The sequence below is a fragment of the Biomphalaria glabrata genome, chromosome 6 (assembly GCF_947242115.1).
Source record: "Biomphalaria glabrata chromosome 6, xgBioGlab47.1, whole genome shotgun sequence".
NCBI classification, from domain to species: domain Eukaryota; kingdom Metazoa; phylum Mollusca; class Gastropoda; family Planorbidae; genus Biomphalaria; species Biomphalaria glabrata.
The window spans coordinates 51,970,004-51,997,582 of NC_074716.1; the positions used below are offsets into that span (position 1 = coordinate 51,970,004).

Consider the following 27,579-nt stretch of genomic DNA (forward strand, 5'->3'; position numbering starts at 1 on the left):
ATCGACTAGACTTAGAATCTAGAGTTGCTAGAGTCGGTCGTCACTTCCCACAGGATACAGGCCAGCTGCTGAAAACATCTGTCACATGATCCTTTTTTTTTTAAACATTGTTTGCCCCTAAATTATTTTACTTTTACATATAATATTCATGGGCTTTTGTGTTAATACCCAAATAGAATGAAACAAAGAAAAAAAATTTTTTTTTGGACCTTAATGTTAATTTATCAACTCTTGTCGATAGGAGTTGCGGCCCCCCGCAAATTAGGTCAGCTAGGAGACGCCATTTTGTATTTAGGTTTAGTGGTAAGTTCAATTACATTCTAGATCTAGATTCCTTAAAATATCTAAGCTCTTTAAAATGTAAACGGCATCATATATTAGTCTCAACATAATTATAGTTTCTATATCATAAGATATTTCAAGTCGATGTACCATTTGGTGCGGAAAGATTTAACCAGGCTCATTGTTGTGATCCGGACAAAATAGAGCCCGTTCCTACCCCTGTAAAATAATTGTAACCAATCGCGACCAGGGAAGCTTGTATTCTCCGCAAAATATTAGATATTGATATGTAGACTTATACAAATCATAAAGAATATAGTCTAGATAGGATTTATAATCATATTAAATAATAATCATGTTCAAAAGCATTATTTCATTTCCTTTTATCATAAACTACTCTTACTGTAACTTATATATGTACATTTTATTATTATATAATCTAGATTATAGGCCCTCATCCATAAAAATTAAATTAATAATCTACGTACAAACTAACAAAGAAATTATTATTATCTGACTGAGTCTGACTTGCGTTTGAGGCATAATTAGATTAATCATTAATCGTTTCTACCACTGCAACCAAGGCAAATGTCACCATATTTGAGAAATATTAATAATATCTAGATTAGTAGAATTTATAGAATCTAAAGTCTAGAACCAAATACTAATAGAAGCTAGAGTCTAGATTGACTAGTAGAACGAAACACACAAGATCTAACCCTAACTCCAGTTATGAAAAATGAATATTTTAAAAGGAGCAACTAGGGAAAAAAGGCCTAGCCTAGTAATTCAGTAGATGTCTTCACTGTGACTGTGAACTCAATGGAACATAAATAACAACTACAAGAAAAACAAGCCTCAGCATGATCACCCTATACTACGGGCCCTACTAAACTTTGAAGTCTGAACAGAGATACAAATGCTCTTACCAAGCACTTGTTTCATTTTTTTTTTTAAGTTTCAGCTGTTCCTTCACAATTGTCAGCTAAATAAAGAATAGTATTTTATGTCCTAGCTCAAATCTGCTACAGAATGGAAGGGAATGACAGCTGCCAAGGTTCAAACTGGGGGCATGGTGGCTGAGTTGTTAAACACTTAGCTACCATACCTGGGTCCTTGTTTCAAATAACGGTGAAAACTGGGATTTTGAAACTCAGGATTTTTAGGAGGCCCCTGAGTCCACCCAGCTCTTATAGTTACCTGACTTTAGCTCAGAAAGTGAAGGCGGTTGGTCATTGTGCTGGCCACATGACAGCCTGCCCGTTAACTGTTGACTTGAGAAACAGATGACCTTAACATCATCTGCCCCATAGAACGCAAGTTTTGAAAGGGGAATTTTTTCCTTTTTTATTAAGGTTCAAACTTTGGACCATAATTCGACAAGCTGAAAAGCATACCACATTACAAGTGACAGCTTTGTTGGTAATAAGCAGAACAAAACTTATAACCTTCCAAATAATAAGGACATGGGAAATGATGGCTGAATGGTAAAGTGTTTGTCTTCCAAACCTAAAAGTCTCAGGTTTGAATCTCTGTGAAAACTGGGATTTTTAGGATACCCCCAAGTCCACCCAAAACAAATAGGTATCTGGCATTAGTTAAGCAAGTAAAAATGGTTAATCCAGGGCTGGCCACATGACATTCATGTTAACCATTGACCATAGAAACATGACATTTACATCATCTGCTCTATAGATCACAAGGTCTGAAAGGGGTACTTTACTTTTTGTTATGATGAGTACTGGTCACAATTAGTCAAATCCAAACAGTTCAAAGTTCAGAAGGAAGTTCAAACAGAAATACTGAATCAGATTAAACCTCAGCTTATAATGTTTCTGGAAGCGTACTTCAAAAAGTAGTTAATGTTCTAGCCAAGTGTCCTCTCTAACAAGAAGCTCGACATGGAATCGCGTCCGAGAAAAATTGAATGTTTTGTGTCATGTTTGCTTTTCCCACTTTAATTCAATGATCTAGAGGATGGGCTTGGGCCCCTGACAGAAATTTGGGGGATTAAAGAGCCTGGGCCTCCAACAGACTACTATACACATTACAGTATAGTTGTAACAGGGCCTTGTTACCTCAGAGACTAATAGAAACATTATGGTAGAGTGATAAATAACTAGCAATATAGAAATAAAATATTTAATGCATTGAATATATATATAATGAATGATAACCATTAAATAAAAAAGGGTGTTAGTCATATTATGCATAGGAAGAATGCATTATTAAATCCAAAAACATGTGCACACATTTTACATTAACTCCCTGATTGACACAGCCAACATAGGCCTAGATTCCTCACCAAATGACCATACCTCAACATTTCTTAATATCAAGCCAATAAGGTGACTGGACAGAGTTGCAGCTGCAGTTCAAACCAACTCAAAACCAAAAGTTCCCTGTAAAGATAAAAAAAAACAACAATAGTTTTGTAGTGCCACTCCACAGAATCTCAGTGGTGACACAATATAACAAAAGATTGAAACTAGCTGAAACCTACTATTAGGTGTAACAACAGAAACTTAGAACCTCTCAGAATGTTCACTCATCCAGCAGGAGTCAGGGGCATTAAAAAAATGACGTACACCCAAAGTCTTTAGCTGGCAACAAAACACAGGACAAGACTTCCTTGTACACTTTGAGCTCAATAGGTTGGTAGCCCTGGGGCCCCAAACAGACCCATGAAGAATAAAATTAGACTGCAAGAATGGTCTAAGAAAAAAAGTGAAAAAAGAAAATAATTAGATTAGACTTAAACCTACATTTGATGGCCTATCAATTTTATGGAGCTGTGAAGGATCCTAGGAATAACATATGAAAGTCCATTCCTGCGCTCTTCTTCTCAGTGAAATGGTGACTGAATGTCAAATGAGATTCACTGGACATATTCGTAGACAAGACAAACACATGTATCAAAATCAGCCTTAACATGGAAAGCAAAATCAAGGCTGCCCACGTATAACATGACTGCCTTAGAATTTAAATATGTGGGCACCAGCATGGAGGAGGAAGTTGCATATGACCTATCTTTGTGGAGAGCTTATGGCCTATGCACTGAATGATGTGGGAGGACCCTAAAGTCCTAAACCTATATTTGAACAGGATTATCCTTATAGAGATGCCAGTTGCAAGGTGAATACGATAGTGATGTTAGCAGTACTATTAGTAGTGATGTTTGTGCCACAGAGTCATGTCAAGTTAGCTAATTGAAAAGCATGTTATCTTTTTTTAAAAAAAGAGAGATAAATTATATTTTACATTAAAGCAAGTTCTAAAAAATATTTGTATCTTTTGTATAAATGGATTGTTGTAGAATTATAGATCTGTTACAAGCATCACACTTATCCATCATTTTATTCCTGTTAGATTTTGTCATTTCAAAGTGTTGACTTCCAATGCCTCATAGAAGTTCAAGGATGCCCAACATACTATCTTATAAATATATATTCAACTCAAAGTCAAAATGTAAACGCCCATCTATAAGTGAAATGATTATCACTTTAGTGATCTGAGTGATAAGTTAGGCACAGCTCACTTTTGTGTTGAAATTTGGCTATTGTGGCCTTTGAATTTAACAATTTAAATTTGTGTCAGTTCTGTAGATGGTCAACATTTAAAACTTCTTGAAGAGACATGTTTGTAAAGATATTTGTTTTTAAATGTTGTATTATTATTTTAGTGAAGTGCTCGGGTTCTTTCTTCCTTCTTTTTTTCATTCTCTCTATAACTTTGTGATCATTTCTCTTGAATATATATAATATAGCTTTTAATTTAATACAAAAAAATTTATGACAACTTAGATCAATGGTGTGTTGTCAAGATAACAAAAAAGTAACCAATATGAATGGATTAAAGGGAGTTAATAGAGATGTTTGGCTGTGTATTAATTATACTTATTCTTGCTCTGTTTAAACCAAGGATGCTTAAGACAAGTCATCATTGAATTTAGTAACTGAATCTTGCGTTAAACAAAAATATCAAGAGTTTTAAGGGGTGACCAATACTTACATTTTTCCCCTATAAGATTTATATTATATATGTTACCAAAAAAAAAAAAGATTTATCTGAATTTTAACGGGGTGGCCTGTAGTTAAATTTTTCTTCCATAAGTTTTAAATATTGTATTGTAAATGTTACTGGAAAATAGGAAATTATTTCTTAAATAGGCGTTCTATAAATGAGACTGTGTTCAGTTTTCTGCATACTTTCTTTTGTCATGTTGTTTTTCTTGAGCCTAAAAATGCCACAGACATATTAATATATAGAAAGATATAGTTTCATAATGTAAGAAAGTGTTGCTGCTTGGTAAAAGGTGACTTTATATTGCATGCTCACTAACACATTGTTGCCTTTTTAAGCAATTCAAGACTTGTATTTGATTTCAGAATGGCAGGTGATACTTTATTATATAACATATAAGTTCTAGAGTCTCCAATATGGACATTTCACAGAACGAAGTGCAGACCTCAAGCTCAGAGCACCTTAATGAAGGTAAAAATAGCAAATCTTTTTATTTTACTTGGAAAATGGATTTATTTTTTTAAAGAGTTTCTAAAAAAAAATTTTTTTTTATTATCATTATAGTCAGCGCTATTCCTACCGACTGTCACCTGGGTAGCCAAGTGCTGACATTGGTTAGCAGCAATGGAAATCAGTTTGTAGTCATGTCATCAGATTCAGATTCTCTGAGCCTTGCAGATGCGGGACTTATTCAGCAGGGAGGAGAATCTGTTCTCAACCTAGATGAGTCGACCAGGTATCTCTTCCAGAACCATGCCATGACCAACGCCGTTATGCTTCAAGATGGCACCTATCAGATTCTTGACCAGCCGTTGGTTCAGGTATTTTCACTGTATTTGTTTACTTGAGTATGCTATGGCTTATCTTTTAAAGTTTTTCTTTGAGGGGAATGTATGTTCACTTGTTCTAGAGCTAAAGATTAACCATGGTGCTATGTTAATTTACATATTTAGCCACCCTTTAAACTTCCTACCTTTCAGCCCATACACATCATCTTATCTTCTCTCTAGCCCTCACCCACAAATAATACTGGTGATTAAAAAAAAAACAATTTTCTTTTTGGGTGAAAAAGAAAATGAATACGTTTATTAGGCAGATAGAGTAGAATTCAGATGCTGCTGTGGTCATTTGTGGAGGGGTTGTCATGTTGCTAGCATTCTTCTTCTAGCCAGCTTTTGGCTGCTGAGCTGTCATCTCTTTTGCAGACTGTGCCAAGGAAAAATAGTGTGCTGTTCTCTTCAGTTGTTCAGTTGCCAGGATTAAAATAAATTGAAAATCTTGACTTTCACCAGTTTTTGAGCAGACTTCATAAAGTTTCATCATTGAAAAATCCCAGTGTCCACCTTGATTTAATATTCTAGCCTAGAGCTTTACCACTCTTGGAAGTCCCTCTTAGTATCTTTGTGCTCATTAAGAGATGAAAATTTCTATATGTAGTTATAAAAAACATAATAGATACTAAGTGAATCTCCTTTAAAATCTCAAGATCCTTGGAGCTGATGGAGATAGTTCACCAAGTTGATTAATTATTGGTGTAATGTAGCCATCTTGACAGTTGCACAATCATAGCAACTGCACAATTTTAGCAACAACACAAAATTAACAATTGTACTACACAATTCTAGTGACTACAAAAAATTAATAATTGTACGATATTAGTACCTCACAAGGTTAGCAACTGCACTATTTTATTAACTACACAATAGTAAAAACTACACAGAGTTAATAGCTACATAAAGCTAACAACTACACAATTTTAGTAACTACACTACACAAAGCTAACAACTATATAATTGAACCAACTACACAAAGTCTAACAACTACACAAAGTTTATCAACTACACAAAGTTTATCAACTACACAAAGTTTATCAACTACACAAAGTTTATCAACTACACAAAGTTTAACAACTACACAAAGTTTAACAACTACACAAAGTTTAACAAGTACACCAAGTTATCAACTACACAAAGTTTAACAAGTACACCAAGTTAACAACTACACAAAGTTTAACAAGTACAGCAAGTTAACAAGTACACCAAGTTATCAACTACACAAAGTTTAACAACTACACAAAGTTTAACAAGTACACCAAGTTAAAAACTACACAAAGTTTAACAAGTACACCAAGTTATCAACTACACAAAGTTTAACAACTACACAAAGTTTAACAAGTACACCAAGTTAACAACTACATAAAGTTTAACAACTACACAAAGTTTAACAAGTACACAAAGTTTAACAAGTACACCAAGTTAAAAACTACACAAAGTTTAACAAGTACACCAAGTTAACAAGTACACCAAGTTAACAACTAGACAATGTTAACAAATAATTTTTTTTGTGTCAGGTGGAAAGAGAAGATGGTACAATTGAGACTCAGACACTCCACATTGAAGTACTTCGGGCTCTACAGGAGAACCTGGCCCAGCAGATGCCAGTCATAGACTCAAACTACACCCTAGAAGGGATGGACAGCTTAGACGAGGCATCTTCTTCCTCTATTATAAAGGTGGAACCTCCTTTGAACCCAAACCTGGAGGAATCTGTGACCGAAGACTCTGTGGACCAGACAGATCTGCTGCCAAAAGAACATCAATTCAGCGAGCAGGATGATGAGTCGATGAAGGAAGCAAGAGAAACAACCCAGTCTGACAGCAGTGTAGAAACCAAAAGAAAGAAACGACAGCCAAAGGAGGTAACTCCTACTTTTGATGAAATTACTTTTTAAATATTGGTATCGACAACACAACATTGATGTTGACTGAACATGTACTTACTTATTAATTTTAATGAGTTTTTTTATTTCTTTGAAATTCAAGCTTTCTGTTTAAATATTAAACAGAATTGTTTTGGTTATGTGGAGACAAAAAAGGGCACAGCTTCTATAACAGTCCACATTGAGATTCACCAGATGATCACTATTCCCTGTTTAGTCTTGCCATTTTATGTTGTCCAGGCATGTTTGGTGAAATGGTTCTAGTAGCTTAAAGGACCAAAACTGAAATAGATATGACTTCTAGTAGACTGGTTTCTTTTGAAATTTATTGGACACACTGAAAAGTACAATATGACATTCTATATAGTTTATAAAATATTTGCAAATAGTAAATATTTTGACTGGTGAATTTTTTTTCTTTTATAGCCTTTATACTTAAGTGTTGTTTTTTTTTTTTTTTGTTTTTTTTTCAAGACTTTTTAAAATATCAAAACATTCTATGCATTTTTTTTTAAAATACTAATACAAAATATGCTTTTAGGCGATCATCCCAGTTGTACTGAGATAGAACTCTGACTGCCATTATCTCTTGCTGTCCTGCGGGAGGTTAGGGGTTGCACTTGATAATCTCTATTTCTAAAGGAATACTTTAAACTTACAAATTATGCGATGGATTCATGTCAAAGTTATAAAGTGCCTTAGGCTTAATTTTATGAACATTTGTTAGAAGATACTATATTTGCTATTAGGAGATACTATATCTGTGCACTGCTGAATTTGAAAAGATGTCATGTTTCCAGTTAGTGGAAGAGGGCTTGAAGTTTATACTTAAGGAATTTTTATGTCGGTGCTACTTTTGCAGCATGTTAAACAATCATATCTGTGAATCAGTGTCATTGTAGTGACTAGCTGTGACTCAGTGTAATTGTAATGACTAGCTTGAATCAGTATGATTGTATGACTAGTTGTTAATCAGTGTAATTGCTTGACTAGGTGTGAATCAGTGTATTTGTAATGACTAGCTGTGAATCAGTGTAATTGTTTGACTAGCTGTGAATCAGTGTAATTGTAATGACTAGCTGTGAATCAGTGTAATTGTTTGACTAGCTGTGAATCAGTGTAATTGTAATGACTAGCTGTGAATCAGTGTAATTGTAATGACTAGCTGTGAATCGGTGTAATTGTAATGACTAGCTGTGAATCAGTTTAATTGTAATGACTAGCTGTGAATCACTGTAATTGTAATGACTAGCTTTGAATCAGTGTAATTGTAATGACTAGCTTTGAATCAGTGTAATTGTAATGACTAGCTGTGAATCAGTGTAATTGTAATGACTAGCTGTGAATCAGTGTAATTGTAATGACTAGCTGTGAATCAGTGTAATTGTAATGACTAGCTGTGAATCAGTGTAATTGTAATGACTAGCTGTGAATCAGTGTAATAGTAGTGACTTCTCTCCTTACTTTCTACCAGCCCAAGAAAGTGATCATCAAAAAAGACCCAGAAACCAAGGAGCCAGATTTAAACAGCCCCATTCCTCTCTCAGATCAGACCATTATCACAGTGAAAGGGAAGAAATGTGTTTTAGCTTTCAACCAAGAAACCCAACAAGTTTGTGCATACCCACTTAAGCCAGCCCCAGGTAATGATGCACTGCTGCTACGGACTAGTGCTACTTTAAAGAGACAAGGTTAACAAAGAATATGATTTAGAATGGAATGGTCATGGGAGATTTTCCTTATGAAATCCTTAGAGAAACTGCCATTCTGTAGCAATAAAACACTGGACCATAATCTTCAAATACTCAGAAAGACACAAAGTTAAAGGCACATTCCTCGTCACATATGCTAGGACAAATTTGTACAAATGCTCCTTCTTCCCTAGTGCTATTAGAGCATGGAATGGGTTGCCTGAGCCAGCCAGGAAAACCAGTGACTTGGCAAAATTTAAATCATTGGTTAACATGCATAACTAGATGCATGAAGCGTAGGATGAAATCATCTTCTTTTTTGAAGTAACGTCTGTATTTCATAACATAAGATTAGACATGTAGTGATTTAAAGCTAATTAAGATGTTGCCTTTTGGAGGGGGGGGGGGTAGAAAAAGAGAAAATAAGTTCTTTGATTATGGAACTAATTTCAGTGTCTACAAAACCATTAGCCTCTATAGTTGTTGTTGTTTTTTTTTCAAATCAAGCTCGTATAGTGAAACTTTTGAATGAGAAGTCATAGACACAAACCAGATTCACCTGAATTACCATTTTAAAAAAAGAAATAATTTCACATTTTTTAAAAGGTACTAAACGAAGAGGTCGGCCCAGACTGACAGAAGAGGAAAAAGCAGAAAGAAAGAAAAATATTTCAGTGAAAATTGAGACCATTGCTGATCAACCAGCTTCGCAGACGGAGAAAAGTAATGCAGCAGAGACGCTCTTAGAGTTGTCAAATATAGGTAAAAAAAAACATGCATTGCTAACATGCCCAGTGTAGATATAACATATCCAGTGTAGCTAATAACATGTCCAGTGTAGCTAATAACATGTCCAGTGTAGCTAATAACATATCCAGTGTAGCTAATAACATGTCCAGCGAGTCTAACAACATGCCCAGAATAGCTATAAAAAATAACACTATGTCCAATATTAGTGAAGCTATTTATTCATTTATTGTAGTTGGCAAAATAATCAGAATTAGATTGATTGGTTTTATTTAGTTTATGGTCACTTAAAGTTATTATTAGTATGGTATTAGTATGCTAGTGGGTAAAGTGGCTGAGCGGTTAAGTGCTTGGCTTCCTGAGGGGAAAGAGCTCAAATCCTTGTAAAGATAACTTCAGGATTTCTAACATGCTTCCCAATTTAGATGCATGACATTATTGGATAAAATAAAGGCAGCTAATAGTTCTGCAGGCAATGTGTGACATCATTGCTAATGGTTGACCATAAAAACGAATGAGCTTTACATTATCTGCAGTGTGAATCCCAAGGTCTCAAAGAGGAACCTTATGTTGTATACATCTATATAATGTTGGTTTATCTTTAATAGTTTGTTTTTTTACTCCTAAAATAATCTATACGTTTACTTTGCAAAAAAAGCTGGAAAAAAAAACAAGTATTTTGACAGAATTAAACATAACCATTGATCGAACATTCTGTACTAGTATATGCTATTATTACTTACATTGCATAGTACAACTGATAACACACTATTCATGTTTGTCTGATAAAACTATTGTAAGACGCATACTCATTTAACTTTCAGCATTTTTCTGTTGTTTTTTTTTTGTGTTTTTTTTTTTGCTTGCATACATTTATACAAAAAATATTTGCTGACCTTCCAAATCATTTTACTTGTTCCTTATACTGATTTTCATCTTTTGTTTTTAGGAAAAGATGGAGTGAGAAGAAGTGCCAGGAAAAGAAAAAAAGCCAAATTGTTTGATGGTAACTTCTTTCTTTTTTTGTAATAGCAGAAGACAAAATTAGTGTAATGCCAAATGTAGTTTAATATTATATTATTTTTGCCATTTACTTCTGAAGAATCCTGGCATGTTGCTATATTTGGTTTCCCATTCCAACTCTAGAATATGAAGAACTTGAAGACTCTGATGAAGACAAGGAACCCACTTTTGTCGACAGTCAAGAGAAAGATCCAGACATAAAAATCGAACTCGCTGAAGCCAAGAAAAAGAAACTTGTTGTACCTAAAGAAGAAATTCCTCTACTGTCATCTTCTGCCATCATACTTGATAACTCAGTTCAGCCTCGTAAGTTGTCGCTACTTTATTTCTAGAAGGATTACTCGCAAGGGGATATAATCCATTTTGACTATTGCTACTTGACAGTGGTTAAAAGTAAAACATTTGTAGCATTCTCTTACTGCCTTGTGGCTCTATAGTGCTGAAGCCAACTGCAAAACAGGGTATAATGTTGAAATTTGGATATAATAAAGCCATGCTTTGTAAGAATATTTTTTAGGATGCACCAGATATAAAGTGCTTATCAATATGGTTTTAGTATGTCACAACACATGAGATGCCACAATGTGTGTTGTGGTGCCAGGGATTTTATTTGAATTAAAAATAGTTGAATAAATGACGATCTAGGAATCACAATAAAAGATTCTTTGTAAAAACACAACTCTGGAACTTTATTTAAATATAAAACTTAAGTATAGCTTATGTACAAGTTACAGATCAACACCTATAAAAAAACATTACAAAGGCTTTAAATCAGAGCTCTTAGAAACGTGACTATCTACTAGGAGATTCTTTTATCGACTGGCCTTCTTTTTCCCTTGTCAATTCTCTGGCGCCAACTCTTTAAAAAAAATGTCTTTATTTAATTTCAAATCAACCAATAGATTTGTAACATCATAATTACGTCTTGGGTAAAACCTGAGGTGCTGTCAAGGGTCTAGATTTGTGGAGTAATTCCTGAGGCTCAGTCAAGGGTTTATATTTCTATTTACACATAAGCTTTTTGAATGTGAAATATAAAAATAAATTTATAATGGCATCTGTGACATATTACCCCCCCTCCATTTAGCATTTGTATGGTAATAGAAATGCTCATATGTATTAAAATATTTAAATATACATAAGATACCATACATGAAATTATAGAAAAATGGTTGAGGTAACATATGACAATGCTCTGAAAAATAAAGTCAACTTGAAGATAACATTAAAAAAAATGTAAATGCAGTGTCAGGTATATGAGAACAAAATTATTGATGACTTAGAACACCTGTTTCACTATTCAAGTGGTTATGAAAATGAGACAATATCAAAAGTTGTACAAAGCATAATACTTGAATAAATTAAATCTTGAATTGAATGAGTTACTTCTCTTCATGGTGCTTCATGATAAAATTAAAATATGACATTATAACTCATTTGGTTAGTACTAATGTGAAAATGTGTACATGGAAAAATATATTGCATATGAAAAATTGACATAGAAAAAAATGATTTATACATGACAATCTTCTGAAAAAATAATACTCAATGTGAAATAAATCTCAATATGTGTGAAGCAATGAAAAATTCCAATTATATGTCATGTATCTGTACTATTATAATAGGATATATGCAATAATATTCGACCTGAAATAAAATACCTGAAATAAAATGTACCTGATTTAAAATTAAAATGACTAATGCATGTCATATGCAAAGATGCTGAAACATAATAAACAAAGTATCTTGAATGAGTGACCTTCCTCAGTGGGTTGCTTGGTGCTAAAAAAAATGGAACATCTAATATAGAACTCCTGTGGAAAAAATGAGTAGACAAATTAATTAATTAATTAAATATAACTGGATAATGTTCTTCCTTGACGAGTATGAATGATAATGGATCAAGTGACACTAAATATGGTATAGTACATATATAAAATGTAAGTGTGAAGTTCAGAACCCTTCTGAGTTGCCGTCATGGATGTGTGTACGCGTTTTCTAACCTTGAAGAAAAGGTCTTTCAGTTTATGAAGCTGTTGTCTCCATGTCATATTGATCTCACAGATAATGTCTGATTGAACCGCGTTTGAGTTTGGTGAAAATAAGAACTGTCCGAAACCAAAACTCAATTTTCTGGTTGATGAACTTTGTGAACAATTATTAATGTATTTCTTGACATCTTTGGTCAAGCTAGGCCAATAATATTCTTTGGCAATTCTCTTCTTAGTACTTGTTACACTCATATGTTTGGTGTCATAAAATTCATGCTTTGCTTTGATTATTTGTTGTCTGTACTTCTGTGGTACATATATTTGTTCAATTACATTGTACTTGCAGAAAATATACTTCTTGAGAAATCCATCTTCGAGATATGCTGTACGCTCTCTTAATTGAGCTTTCTGGTATATTCTTGTTAATGTTGCATCATTCTTTTGTTCAGCTTTGAATTCGTTATTTTTCAATTTTAATAATTCTCGTTTTAGTTCTTCTTGCCGTCTTTTGTCATCTTCTCTGTGTATCTCAGCTAATTTATTATCAAACCATCTTTCTCGTTCATGTGAAGGAATATTGAGTTTTTCTGCTAAAGCTATGGCTTCACCTATTATGTCTGTTGTTAAAGTCATGTTACAATGTACTTTTGCTTGATATTCTTTTTCTTCCTGTCGATGAACCCATTCATCTGGTTTAGGTACTTGTTTTTCTTTAGCTATGTCAAATAATTCTAACCATCTTTGTGTTCTTGTCTTTGGAGACATGTTGAAAAATATACCAACTTGGAATGTAGAAATATAGTAACGTTTTGAATATAACAAATCAATGTTAGTTATGCCGTAACTGGCTATGAAGTATAACTTTGTTTTACAGTAGAAGTACTACTGGAGTCGTTGTGTTCTAGAACCGGAAGCCATATTTAATTATTTTTTTTTTTTTTTTTTTTTAGTTTCTTGTATTGGAGCAAAATGTTCAATATTTGGATTTTGGCTTTATCTCAGATGTAATAATAATATAGTGACAAAGTTCTTGAAGCCTCAATTTGCTAATAATGCTTGACAGTAAACTTGTAGTTACTGGAGTCGTATGATTGAATATATAGATCTATTGAGCCGAGTACTTTTTTTCTGGTTTAACAGTTGGTTAAATCTGGTCTTCTGTTTACTTTGTGCCAGACAAATGATTATTTACTGGTCTTCTTTGTAATGACTATAATGCCAGTTATTTGCTTTACTGGTCATTTATATTGCCAGTTATTTGCTTTACTGGTCTTTTATATTGCCAGTTATTATGTATATTGGTCTTATTCCTTTTGCCAATTACATATAATAAGATTTCGTGAGTTAGACGTAACTCTAACGAAAATCTTTATAAAAGAATTATCGATAACCAACTGACCTGTTAAACACAGAAATTCTGTCCTCCGTTAAATAAGAATGAAGTTCCTTTGAAGAGTTTAGAAATTGGTCCTAGATCTTGAATAAATTTCGTTAGAAGTTGTCCATAAACTTTTATTAGTCGGAGAGTGCCAGAATGTCACAACACATGAGATGCCACAATGTGTGTTGTGGTGCCGGGGATTTTATTTGAATTAAAAATAGTTGAATAAATGATGATCTAGGAATCACAATAAAAGATTCTTTGTAAAAACACAACTCTGGAACTTTATTTAAATATAAAACGTAAGTACAGCTTATGTACAAGTTACAGATCAACACGTATAAAAAAAACATTACAAAGGCTTTAAATCAGAGCTCTTAGAAACGTGACTATCTACTAGGAGATTCTTTTATCGACTGGCCTTCTTTTTCCCTCGTCAATTCTCTGGCGCCAACTCTTTTAAAAAAATGTCTTTATTTAATTTCAAATCAACCAATAGATTTGTAACATCATAATTACGTCTTGGGTAAAACCTGAGGTGCTGTCAAGGGTCTAGATTTGTGGGGTAATTCCTGAGGCTCAGTCAAGGGTTTATATTTCTATTTACACATAAGCTTTTTGAATGTGAAATATAAAAATAAATTTATAATGGCATCTGTGACATAGTACAATTAAAAAGTAATAATAATTTATAATCTTATAAACATTTGAATGTTTCTTGTTTTGTTTATAGTAAAAATAGTACTAAACAAACATGCTGGTATTTTAATAATAATAATAAACTTTGAAGAGTGAAGAGAGGTAGTATTTCATATGGCTGTGCGGTCCTAGCTGGCTGTGATCTACATATTTTCCAAACTCAGTTCAGAAATGCCTGTTATCTGCAAGTGGTTAAGTTCTCTTTATGCTGTCTACGCCTGTCACCAGTACTAGATTTCCTTTATTTCTCAGAGGCTGATAATTAGCTTGATAAATAATGACCTAATTTTCTGTGAAGGGAAACTAGGAATTCAAACCTTTTGCCTAGTGGCTATACTCAGATAGGAGTCAACCCTGTGGAAAAATCAGGAGCCAGTGTGTCTTAGCACACAGTGCTGATCCCAAATTTAATCAGGTGCCTGACGTTTCCTTAAACGCATCACCCAAGGCTTTTATCTTATTTCTATGAGATGATCCTTAGTCGCTCCGCAACTGAAAGAGGCCAGCCAGTGACAGCCTGCTCATGGAGGTTTAATGGGCTCATATAGATCAGCGGTTCTCAACCTTTTAAGCTCGGCGACCCTTTTTACAATCCTCACTCTGCGGTGACCCCCATCCACACAGCAATAGAAGAATAGACAAAAGCAATCCATATTTTCGATGGTCTTATGCGACCCCTGGCAAATCGTCAATCGACCCCTAAAGGGGTTCTCAACCCATATAGATAGTATTCTATGACTTGAAGGGGACTGTTCATGTTCCTCTCATTGCTTACAAGAAATGTGTTGAAGAGATCACCTGTATTTGAGAGCTCTCTTACGAATCTTTTATTACTTTTATCCAGTTAATGTCTAGTGCCCAAAGTAGCTGTTGAATGAACTAGTTATACCTCCTTATGGTTGTGATAAAGATTTGTGGAGGCCTGTGTGCTTGATCATACAACTTCTACCATCAAGCCTTTACATTAAAATGCCTCTTTTTTTTTTTTTAACTAATTCAAGTTTTCACAATTTTGTATATTCATTTCTTTTAGCCAAAAAGCGTGGCAGAGGGCGGCCAAGACGGTACCCCAACCCTGGCCAGCAGCAGAGTCACACATCCATACCTGCGGTTATGATACCATCAGCCAATGGACAGACATTAGTTATGGCTCCTTTGCAGGTAGAAAGCTTATAGGCCATTTGAAAATGAAGATATGTCTTTGATTATAATATACTAGTTTACATTTATGGACAGTTTAACAATTAAAATTATTTTCATTTTAAATGATAAAAAAATTTCAGAAATAAAACTATTAAAGAAAAATTGCTTAAACGAATAAATAGTTCAAATCTTGGGGAGTATCTATTAGTCAGGATGTGAAAGAAATTCTTGGGCCAACCAGTGTTACAGAGTATGTATCATTCTAGTGGGGAAAGTTTTTTGTTTTTCTTTTGTTGTTGGCTATGAAACAGGCCTCTGCACTAAACTGGTCGTATAAACCTCGAGGTCTTGAATAGGAGCTTTAAATTTGGTTTTCAGTAACTAACATTTAATCTAATTTGCTTAGTCAATAATTATTTCCTTGTTGAACGCTTAATTTCATTTAGTAATTTTATCCAGGGTCTACAAAACCTTCAGAATTTTAGGCGACAGCTTCCAAATTTGGTTCCCAAACCTATCACTGACTCCAATGGTCAGGTGACTACAGAAGTGTCTGACGTGGGGACGTTGCCTCTTTCATCTGACACTGACACAATGCCTCTAGACACTTCAGGTGGTAAGTGACACGTTAGAATAGTCCTGACCTTAGTGCTGCTCGTGTTTACCTGTTTGTTGGAATAAAGCCTTTCTCATATTGTATCAAAGACTTACTCATAAACTGTTTGCTGCTATTTCAGCCCTGGACAGTAACAGTATAATACCTAAAGCTTTACAAGGAGACTCTGTACCTCTTGTTGGGGAAAATGAAACGTCTGATCAAGGAGAAACCTTGGACCAACAAAGTAAGAATATTCATGAGTATTTTCTATTGCCTTTCTTTGCAGAGTTGAGTTTTGCCTCATCAGTTTAACTCCCATCGTTGATTTTACCCAGCTATAAAGCTCTGATCAATGCTGGCAACATCAGTGTTTTAAAATGTATTTTTTTCATTGTTTTTCTTTTCTCTCCCGTATATGATTTTATTTTGTGGAATATACATATAAATTGGGTTGTCTTTAATCTCCAAATAGTTTCATAATGACACCCTGTCTTATTGTTAGCCTAAACTAGTCTGTCTATTTATGTCTTGTTTGCCAATAGATCTGTATTGTTGTATACCAATTTATAATTATCCTGAGTCTTTTTTTTTTGTCTGTCATTTTGTCTGCCACTGCCCAGATGTAATTATAACTGTTTGGTTTAGCTACAGGGCTGTTGACCTTTATGACCCCTACCAATACTGTTGGAGACAACCAGAAAGATGATTCCACGTCTGATAGCTCCCTTCCTTCTAGTCAAACTACAGTCATTAGGATTCCTAACAACCTGCTAGCATCTTTGGGATTCAAGAAAGACCCTGTGAAAATCGGTATGTAATTTTTTATGCATGCGTCTATTTCATGTTGGTATATTTATAGACTGTTTTTTTTTAGAGGATAGAGAATGATTAGATGCTTTGGAGTTGTCGGCTAGATGTTAAAGAAAAATCTTTTAATTTCATCGAGAAATAGTCATAGTTCGACATATCTCCCTTTCTATGACAACAGAAAATGTTCAAAGTATTGCTATAAATTTCCAGGAAAACACTCAACAGGTTAATGATAATATAGATAAGGATTTAATGATTAAATAAATAACACACACAAACCACAGAATGTCAATTTGTTCTAGATCTTGTTTGATTCAACGAAATAAGCCGGCATCTACTATCATGTCTCCATTTCCTCCTCTCCCTTGTTCCACGCTCGTGTGGAACAGTGCCTAGTGCGCACCATGTATCTCAGTGCGGAAATAGAGTTACAACACTGCTCCCCCCCCCCTTCTCAAACCTGTTCGTCCCGAACAGAACCTGTACTGCCACAGTAGGCCTACTGATGAAGTTGATCTACATGGACGACCTTCAGCTTAGACCGGGGACTTTTCTGAATGCGGTACACGACGTCGTTGATTCTTTTAATGTTGCGGTATGGACCTTCCCAGTCTCTCTGAAGCTTTGGAGACCTGCCCTTTCGTCTCTGCGGATTGTACAGCCACACCAGATCGTCCTCGTGGAACCCGGAGGCATTGGCCCGTTTGTCGTAACTTTTCTTCATCTGGTCACTGGTCATCTTGATATTTCTGCGGGCCAGAGCATGGGCTTCCTCCATTTGTTTTCGGAGATTAGTGATGTACTCCGTCAAAGTAGCTGGCTTATCACCTGGAACCCCGAATAGCAAGTCACATGGTAATCGCAGTTCTTGGCCAAACAACATCTTTGCTGGTGTATAATTTGTGGTGCCATGAACGGATCCCCTGTACGCCATGAGGAACATTGGGATATAGGTGTCCCAGTCATCCTGTCGTTCACTGGCGACCTTCATTAGGTGTTGTTCTAGAGTTCTGTTAAAGCGTTCTACCATTCCATCCGATTGGGGGTGTAGAGGCGTTGTGCGAGTCTTTTCGATGCAGAGTGTCGGCACATCTCCTGAAAAACTCTGGATTCAAAGTTTCGGCCCTTGTCTGAATGTAACTCAATTGGAGCACCGTACCGACGTATCCAGTTCTCTACAAGGGTTTCCGCTACTGTGGTGGCTTCTTGATTAGGTATCGCATATGCTTCAGGCCATTTAGTAAAATAGGCAATAACTACCAAGATGAACTTATTTCCTTTCTTGGTTTCAGGGAATGGCCCGGCAACATCGATTGCGATCCTTTCAAAGGGGTTCCCAATGTTGTATTGTTGCATATGTCCTCTTGTTCTACGTTGCAGGCCCTTGGCTACTGTACAGACATCGCATCTTCGGCACCATTCTTCAACATCTTCCCGGTAACGAACCAATTGTAATAACTTAAGTGAGGCAACTCAACGTGGACATAGACGTTTATTTACATAGAGACATGACAACACAAAGGGCATTTGCCTTGAGTACAGCATCTCCATATTGGCTCTCTCCTTGGGCGGAAATCGTTTGTCTCTCATGTCAACATCTTGGATGGCGGTGCGCATGGCAAAGTCATAACAGTATTTAAGAAATTGTATATACCTGATGTGCCAGTGTGTACAATTAATGTTTAACATTCGGCTTTAGTTTGATAAAAAAAAAATTTTCTTTTCAGGTTTGAAGGCCACAGAAAGAGAACTGGAAAAGTTAAAGTGTCCCAAGTGTGATTTCCAGGGGTATTACATGCAGCAGTACCGCAACCACATTGCAACTCATGGTGACGATATCCAGAAATGTAAATGCTGCAGTTATCTGTCCTTGGACAGTGATGACCTGTTAGAACATTTCAAAGTAAATATTTTTTTAAAACCTTGCTTTAGTTTTTACTATGTTTACTTTACTTTTGAGTATTGAATATTAGGTCAATATGTTTTATAGTAGCGAGCTATAGTAATAGTTCAATATTGGAAAGACTTAAAACAATGAATTGAAGGTGAAGTTCTTTGCAGGAACAACATCCGCGGTGTATCTGTCTAGAGTGTGACTACATGGCAGAGCATGCGTACATCATCAAGCGTCACATGATGCGTCATGACACCAAGAGCTGCACATGTAGCACCTGTGGGAAGGTTTACAAGGTATTTTAGTCTTGATGTCCATCTGCTTTTGTATATATCTAATTAGCTTTCTTAAAGGCTTTTTATCTTTACACATATCTTGAGTTGTAATTGATATTTTGTTTTGTGGAGTACTTTGGTAAGTATAGCAAGAAGATATGCTGCATCAAAAAATTAATGAAATTTAAAAACTTGGCAGTATTCCAAACATGGAACTTGTATTTATGAAATACTGTAAAATTGCTTTTTCCATTTCACTTTCTATAAACAATTTTGTTGTGATTCTGTTATTTTCTACTACATTCAATTTACATATTCATTTTTTTAAGTACACTTAACTAAAGGAAACAATTTTTTTTTTTTTACTGAAATGTTTTTTTCTTGAGGATTTGAATAAGAGATAGATCCTTTACAAAACAATTAGATCAATTAGATATTCATTATAAGACATCAGTTCACACCTAACTTTACATTCACTTTCACCTATCCTTTGGTCTGCTGGATCGCACCACACAAAATCTGTCAACCTTCTTTCTCCATTCTTCTCTGTCATTTGTCTTAGAATTTCATTCTGATGTTCTATCTGAAAATATTGAAACCTGCCTGGGTGGACCAATTTTGAGTTTGTTTCCACATAAACTGTCTTGTCTTTGTAACCTTGTTTATATTTTTTTTTACATTTGTGAAAAGCATTCGCAGTTAAACTATGGCCTCAATGGAAATAATAAATGCAATGTATGTATTTATTTTTGGTAAATCCATTTTAAATGTTTCCAGACAGTTGTGTCTTTCTAATAAAAAATTTTTTTTTATAAGTAATTTAATTTCTACAAAACTAAATTCTGGTCAAAAAAATAAAATTCTTATTCTGTATTATGGAATAATTATGTTACATTCATAAGAAAGTATTTTTCTTTTGTTTTATTCCCAGGATATGTATATATTAAAAATGCACATCAAGATGGTGCACATGCCTGCGGAGGTTTTATTTGAATGTGACGTGTGTTGGAAGAAGTTCACCAGGAAGGCTCATCTCAAACGTCACTTGCGGATCCATGACCCAGAGAAGCCCTACAAGTGCTCAGTCTGTGATTATAGGTAATATATCTGCCAGATGGGATGCATGCATGTGCCTTGTGTAATAGGTATATTATTTTTTAATCAGAGAAAAGGATGATTGTTTTTAAATGGCAGAATAGTGGGATGTTCTGCCAGGGGCATGAACCAGGGACCTCTGCCTAGCATCAACACAGGACAAGGTGAGTGAAGCACCATTGAGATTTTTATGAAACAAATCTTTACGATTGTCCAGTGTGAATAAGTCCATCCTTTGCCCCCCTTATGTCAAGCAATCACATGACCCAGACCAGGCCCCGCCCACATGCAGCTTCATCTACTTCACCAACTTAACAGAGATGTCACATGTATGCACCATTTATCTTTTCTGCTCTTAGCTGCTTATTTGTAGTTCTTGTTTGTCTTCACATTGCCTGAATCAGCCAGGAAAACCAACGACTTAACCACAGAGTTGAAGTCACTGATTAACACACACGAAAAGCTTAGGACATAATATTCTTCTTCTTTGAAGTAATATCTGTAATTTATAAGAAGAATCACAGTGCTGATGTGCACTTTTTTAACATCATATCCCCAGGCTACATGAATGGTTCCTATGACTGCCTTTCACCATAATTTTGATGGGAATGTAAAATGGTTGTTTTTTTTCTTTAGACCATGATGTCACAATTTTTTGGCATAATGAAATGTAAATAAATTCTCTTTATGACCTTGAATGCGTAAGGGCAGCTTATATTCAGTTATCGTTAACAATATTTGATCTTGCCCCTTGACCATCCCATGACTGTACAACAGAACAAAAATAGCCTACCTAAGATTTTCAGAAAGTGTGGGTTTTTTTTTAAAATCATAATCTTTGTAAGACAATTTTTTTTTTTTTTTGTAAGACATAAACAGTGCTCTGCCTACTGGTCAGTAGCCTGATTAGGGCCCCTTACTTAAGCTTTTTCTGCAAAACTGTCATGTGCAGCACAATCGTCCAGACCAGTTTCTCACATACATGAAGGAGTGTTACATGTAAATGCTTGATAGTTTTATGTAACAGATGTTGCCAGCATCAGATCCAATATTGTTATTATTACTATGTGAAGAAGAAAAAAATCCTATTTATACACATTTCTCTGAACTGAACATTTTCTTGTTTGTCCAGGGGCTGTGAGAGGTCAGACATATCCAAGCATATGTTGATACACCAAGATCCAAAGCATGCCTGCGAGCGCTGTGGTAAAACATTTAGGCATATAAAAAACAAAGAGCTTCATGTTAAAAGGTAAGAGATTGCCATAACATTGTTCACTTTCTTTGATCAAATAAATAAGAGACTGTTAAGATAGTATACAAGAGAAGATGTATAATGTTACACTATGGTCCCAGTAAAGAATGAACTCTGGCGTTGTATTAAAGTCTTGAATATGGACATACTTCACTATTAGGCATATATAGATGCTAGAACAGAGTGTGAAATATAGAAGACCATCTAATCATTTTAAGATACCCATAATGCATAGGGCTTGTCTTCGTGCACAAAGATTAAGTATTTCACATGGCTCTGCAGTCCTAGCTATGACCTAGATATTTTGCCATACCCTGTGCAGACATTGCTGTTGTCTGTTGGGGTTGGTTTCAATCTTATTCACTCCTGATTGCAATAAAAATTCATTTACAATTTGTCAGATCTGCCATTATCATACCTCCTCTGTCAATACTTTTAAATTATGAGATTGTTCCATCTTATGTGTAGACATGAGATTGTTCCATCTTATGTGTAGACATGAGATTGTTCCATATTATGTGTAGACATGAGATTGTTCCATATTATGTGTAGACATGAGATTGTTCCATATTATGTGTAGACATGGGATTGTTCCATATTATGTGTAGACATGGGATTGTTCCATATTATGTGTAGACATGAGATTGTTCCTTATTATGTGTAGACATGAGATTGTTCCTTATTATGTGTAGACATGAGATTGTTCCATATTATGTGTAGACATGGGATTGTTCCATATTATGTGTAGACATGGGATTGTTCCATATTATGTGTAGACATGAGATTGTTCCATATTATGTGTAGACATGGGATTGTTCCATATTATGTGTAGACATGAGATTGTTCCATTTTATGTGTAGACATGAGATTGTTCCTTATTATGTGTAGACATGAGATTGTTCCATATTATGTGTAGACATGAGATTGTTACACATTATGTGTAGACATGAGATTGTTCCATATTATGTGTAGACATGGGATTGTTTCATATTATGTGTAGACATGAGATTGTTCCTTATTATGTGTAGACATGAGATTGTTCCTTATTATGTGTAGACATGAGATTGTTCCATATTATGTGTAGACATGAGATTGTTCCTTATTATGTGTAGACACGAGATTGTTCCATATTATGTGTAGACATGAGATTGTTCCATATTATGTGTAGACATGAGATTGTTCCATATTATGTGTAGACATGAGATTGTTCCATATTATGTGTAGACATGAGATTGTTCCTTATTATGTGTAGACATGAGATTGTTCCTTATTATATATATTCTTGTGAGCTTGTTTCACATACACAGTACTAATGTGTGTTGCAGACATTTTGGTCAAAGAGACTACAAGTGTGGGGTGTGTGACTTCTTTGGCTACACGTTCACAGACATCCGTAAGCACATAGAGAGAAAGCATCAGGACATCAAAACATTGATCTGTGATAAGTGCAATAAGCAGTTTAAAAGTGAAGCTGCTCTTAAGGTAACTTTTGCCTTCTTCTTAGGGGAGGGCTTACAGTGTAACTCATTCAATTCTAGTAAACACATTTAGTGATACCATTAAACTATTTTATGTACAAGGGTTATGTAAAATATAGCTACATAATATCCCATACATTCTTCTTCTTCTAGCCAGCTTTATTGCTGCTGAGCTGTGAGCTCTTTTGCAGACTGTGCCAAGGAGAAAAAGTGTGCTATTTCCTTCAGCATTGCCGTACAGGGTGTTGGTTATGTTGGGCTGTAGTGGAAGTAGGGTCTGCCTAAGGTGGATAAGGGAGGGGCATTCAAAGAGGATATGGTTTACAGTTTCAAAGGGGTGTGTGTCCTGTTCTTAGTTGGAAAATTGTAGATTGTTCTTTGCATGGGAGGAAGTTAATACTGTCCAGTTTGTTAGGCGTAGTCATTTCTTTGTACATGGCATCCCATACATAAAAGATGTGTGTGTGTGTGGGTAGCAGGCTTGGGATGGCTTAATAAACAGCAAACTTTAATTTATTTTATAAAGTAAATTCTTTCAAACAAAGAGACTGACAGTAGAATTCATGGCAATTAAATGTGTACATATTTCAAAAGCAAACACAGTCTACTCAAGGGAGGCTATCTCATTTGTTTTCATTTCTTGTCAGGAACATCAGCCATCCTGTAACAGCGTGATGATGATAGAGCAAGTCCTGGCCATTCCAACATCTGCCGGCGGAACAAGTCAGGCCACCATACAGATTCCGTCCAACATACGTCAGGACGGCACTGTGATGATAGATGGCCAGGCCATCAATCTGAATGGCCACACAATAACTGTCAAAAAGAATAGAGTTCTCATGGTAGCAGGAGGTGAGACAAGAACCTTAACTCCTCCTCACCTTTTGTCTCTTACTTTTCTTCTTCATCAGCAGCATTAGTTTATATTTAGTAGCGATTACCAAAGGGAGGCAACTGTTGGTAAAGCATAGGCTTTTAATACAAGTTTTCTCTCTTCATTAGGGCTGCAACAGGCATTGTATACAGTGTCCATTGCTTAGGTGTGCACATAAACTAACAAATATGCAAACAGTACTGTATACAGTGTCCATTGCTTAGGTGTGCAGATAAACTAACAAATATGCAAACAGTACTGTATACAGTGTCCATTGCTTAGTTGTGCACATAAACTAACAAATATGCAAACAATACTGTATACAGTGTCCATTGTTGCTTGGTTGTGCACATAAACTAACAAATATGCAAACAGTAGTATACAGTGTCCATTGCTTACTTGTGCACATAAACTAACAAATATGCAAACAGTACTGTATACAGTTTCCATTGCACATAAACTAAACGCAAGCAGTACATTAACTGTTATGTGTTTTTAGAACTGTTCATTTACATACAAATTGTGAAGTTAAAGAAAAGCTTGTAGAAAAAATTCAAAACTCAGTCAAAATTCCCAATTCATGTGTTGGTCTTTAGACTTCCTACTAGGGAAAGACTATTACCAGGAGAAAGTGATACCCACTTCACTAATTTAGGGCCTTTAAAAACAAGATATTGTCATTTTTTAGCTTTCATGAAGCAACATTTTTCTCTTGATGCTCTCCTACTGTCTCTTAGATTTATCAACAGGCTATGAAAAATCCGTTATCATCATAACCTTTTTCATAATCTTGAGAGTCAATATATTGAATGGTACCTTACCCCACATACCTTAGCTGGAGTCTTTTTTAGATTGTCAAAATTTTTTGTGTTAACTTTTTAAAAAAAAATAAATTAAAAAGGCAAATTACTGGAAGCCTGGTCAAGGATTGCATCAAAAGTTTTTTGGTCCCATTGCCTGAATAGTATTTAAATTTCTGTCTACACTTTCATCAACCACCTGTGGACAACAGCTTTGTCTGCACGAGATGGGGGAAGAATACACAGGTCACAACTGGGTTTGCTGCTTTGCATACTCATGTGAAACACTGCACTCATCCTTAATCTTTGAAATCTAACACATTGCCATTATTATTATAAACTTTCATCAGGTTTTTATAATTAAAATCTCTTCGTAAATGTCAAAAATTCAAACGAAATTCTGTTGCCTTTCATCTCAAATGAGTGTGTTTCTGTGACTTTTTATCTAGATCAGTGAAAATCTCTTACTATCTGTTATTATTATCTCCAATATCTGTGTCTTATTCATCAGAACAACGCCTCGTCATGGCTGAGCGAACAACAGAAGAGGATGAAGACGAGATTGACGATGTGGAGTCTGGGATCAACCAGGCCATGCAGATCATCGGCGAAACGATCATGACAGAGTCCGGAGAGGAAATGCACATCATATCCCAGGAGTCTCTGAATGACCCCACTCTGCAGAACAGCCTCAGGCAAGCTCACCTCATAGACCAGAATGGTCAGTTGTTTCGAGCCGAGGACCTGCACAGCATTGTCAGTCAAAATGGGCATATTTTTTACAAAACGGAACAGGATGGCATTGACCAAAGCGTAGACATGATTGAGGAGCCCAAACAGTCGATTGACCGGCAAAGTCAGCACTCGGAGCTGGACGATGAGATGGGGCACCAGTTTATGGGTCAGGCAGGACAGCCGGGACAGGAACTTGAGCCCCCCTCGGAAGAAACATTAGAAGAGAATCTAAAAGAATTTCATGAAGTGATGAAACAGGAATCATCTGAGAATTACAGTCAGGACGGCACAGAAGCTTTAGATCATGACTCGGCGGATACGCATTCTTAGCAAAACGTATTTTCCCTTGTCCCGTCACATTGGAGCTTTACTCTCATCTCTCAGGAGTTTAACTTTTGTACACATCATGTGTATGCCTTCATTTTTACATGTGCGTGTGAACGAGTGTATTTATTTTGACATTTAATTTATTGCAAATTTGAATCCAGTTTTTTTTTTTAGAAAACTTTCTAACTATTGACATTTACGTCCATGTTGCCATTGGAATATGCAATGCATTATTTACAATATTTGTAATTGTCATTGGATTTACTTCACCAACTGCCTGGTCGTGCGGTTTGCACGCTGGACTGTCGTTCGGATTTATCGACGGTCGAGGGCTCAAACCCTGCCCGCTATCATCCCCCCGTCGTCCTGCGGGAGGTTTGGACTAGGAAGTAAACTATCTTCAACTCTGAAGGAACATCCGAAACATGTAAAACAAACAAATTAGTGCACGCTTTTATTGACATTGATAGGACTTGATATCTTCATCATGGTTAAAAAGGATATCATTGGTGTTCTGTCTGTAAATAGTAGATTTATCAGGCCCTGACAAAGCATTGCTCTGGGGTCTATCATTTAAGAATGACTATTTTCAATAAAATAACTGGATAGGTGTTTTGCCCCCCCCCCCTCACTAAATGTGCCTGGTGCATTTAAACACACTATCGGGGAGTATAAAAATACAGAGAAAAACCCAAATATCCATTACATATATCATTTCACTCTCAACTCTCTGAAAAGAACAAATCTGGAGCTTATGTTTCTAAGTTTATATCTGTTCTGTGTTCATGTGTACATTTGATCAGTACTGGACTATCTGGTTGATGTTAGCTGAATGTGATTCTCTCTGACCTAATGGAGGAGAAACATTTGGAGAAAAAGGATTTGAAAAATGATAAAAATAAATCTTGGAAATCCTAATTGTTGGAGAGCCTAAATATCTTCACTGCCACGTCTGAATAAATAACTGAATGAAATGAAGTCTTTTGACATTGAGTTTATCTTCTCTGATTTTCTGTTTTCTTGATTTAAAAAAAAAAAAATGTAATGGCTGCTTTCTTAAATTAAACAAAAATTTGTAGTTGTAATGTAAATGCCTTGATGGTTTTAAAAACAGCCATTGTTGGTCATGTTGCTAAGCATTAGGTAACATAATTAGAAATCATTGTTGGAATATTGTTCATGTCTCTCTGTATTTGAGATCATTCTTTTGATTTCACATAATGTCTGTATTATATGAGTTTAAGTTATTGGTTAACATGCATGACAAGATGCATGACAAATAAGACGTAATCATCTTCTTTTTTTGAAGTAACGTCTGTATTATATAAGATAAGCTTAGGATATTTCCTAGCATTTGAACATCACCCCAAAATAAGATAAAAGAATGATAATCTGCTATAACTCCAGTGATTAGAACTTTCTGTGAGACGAGCTCTTGACCAAGGTAATCTTTTAGGGTAGTGTACAGAGAAGGTGCTGGAACATTGTGCTGGACAACTTCCTAACTGTAGACCCAGCTTCCCTCTTCATATGTTTCTGATGGGCATGTCCTGGGTTGTGATACTTAAGGTAGCTGGACTCTCGACCAAGATTTTCATTGTATAGAATTGATTGTGGATGTTTAATTTTCTGTTTACATTTGTTGTGTAACTGGGCTCATCAAATTGCAACTTAATATTTCCAATGTAAATAAAAAGGAAACAAAAAATATTGCAATAATTTTTTAATTTAATTGAAAA

General features: G+C 35.3%; 1 protein-coding gene across 2 annotated transcripts; it reads left to right on the forward strand.

The window, feature by feature from the left end:
- Positions 1–193: 193 nt before the first annotated feature.
- On the forward strand, positions 194–27,579 carry LOC106070486 (RE1-silencing transcription factor A-like). Of its 2 annotated transcripts, none has more exons than XM_056033233.1 (19): positions 194–303; positions 4,671–4,776; positions 4,870–5,126; positions 6,656–7,003; positions 8,499–8,667; positions 9,322–9,477; positions 10,412–10,468; positions 10,609–10,791; positions 15,590–15,717; positions 16,159–16,315; positions 16,437–16,541; positions 16,943–17,107; positions 18,835–19,010; positions 19,169–19,297; positions 20,208–20,374; positions 21,504–21,623; positions 22,952–23,108; positions 23,752–23,956; positions 25,290–27,579. In XM_056033233.1, the coding sequence occupies exons 2-19, from the start codon at positions 4,722–4,724 to the stop codon at positions 25,841–25,843; spliced, it is 3,288 nt and encodes a 1,095-aa protein (XP_055889208.1). In that variant the 5' UTR covers positions 194–303; positions 4,671–4,721; the 3' UTR covers positions 25,844–27,579. The 2 variants fall into 2 exon arrangements, with proteins under 2 accessions (XP_055889208.1, XP_055889209.1); XM_056033234.1 differs by lacking the exon at positions 194–303 and adding an exon at positions 3,157–3,417.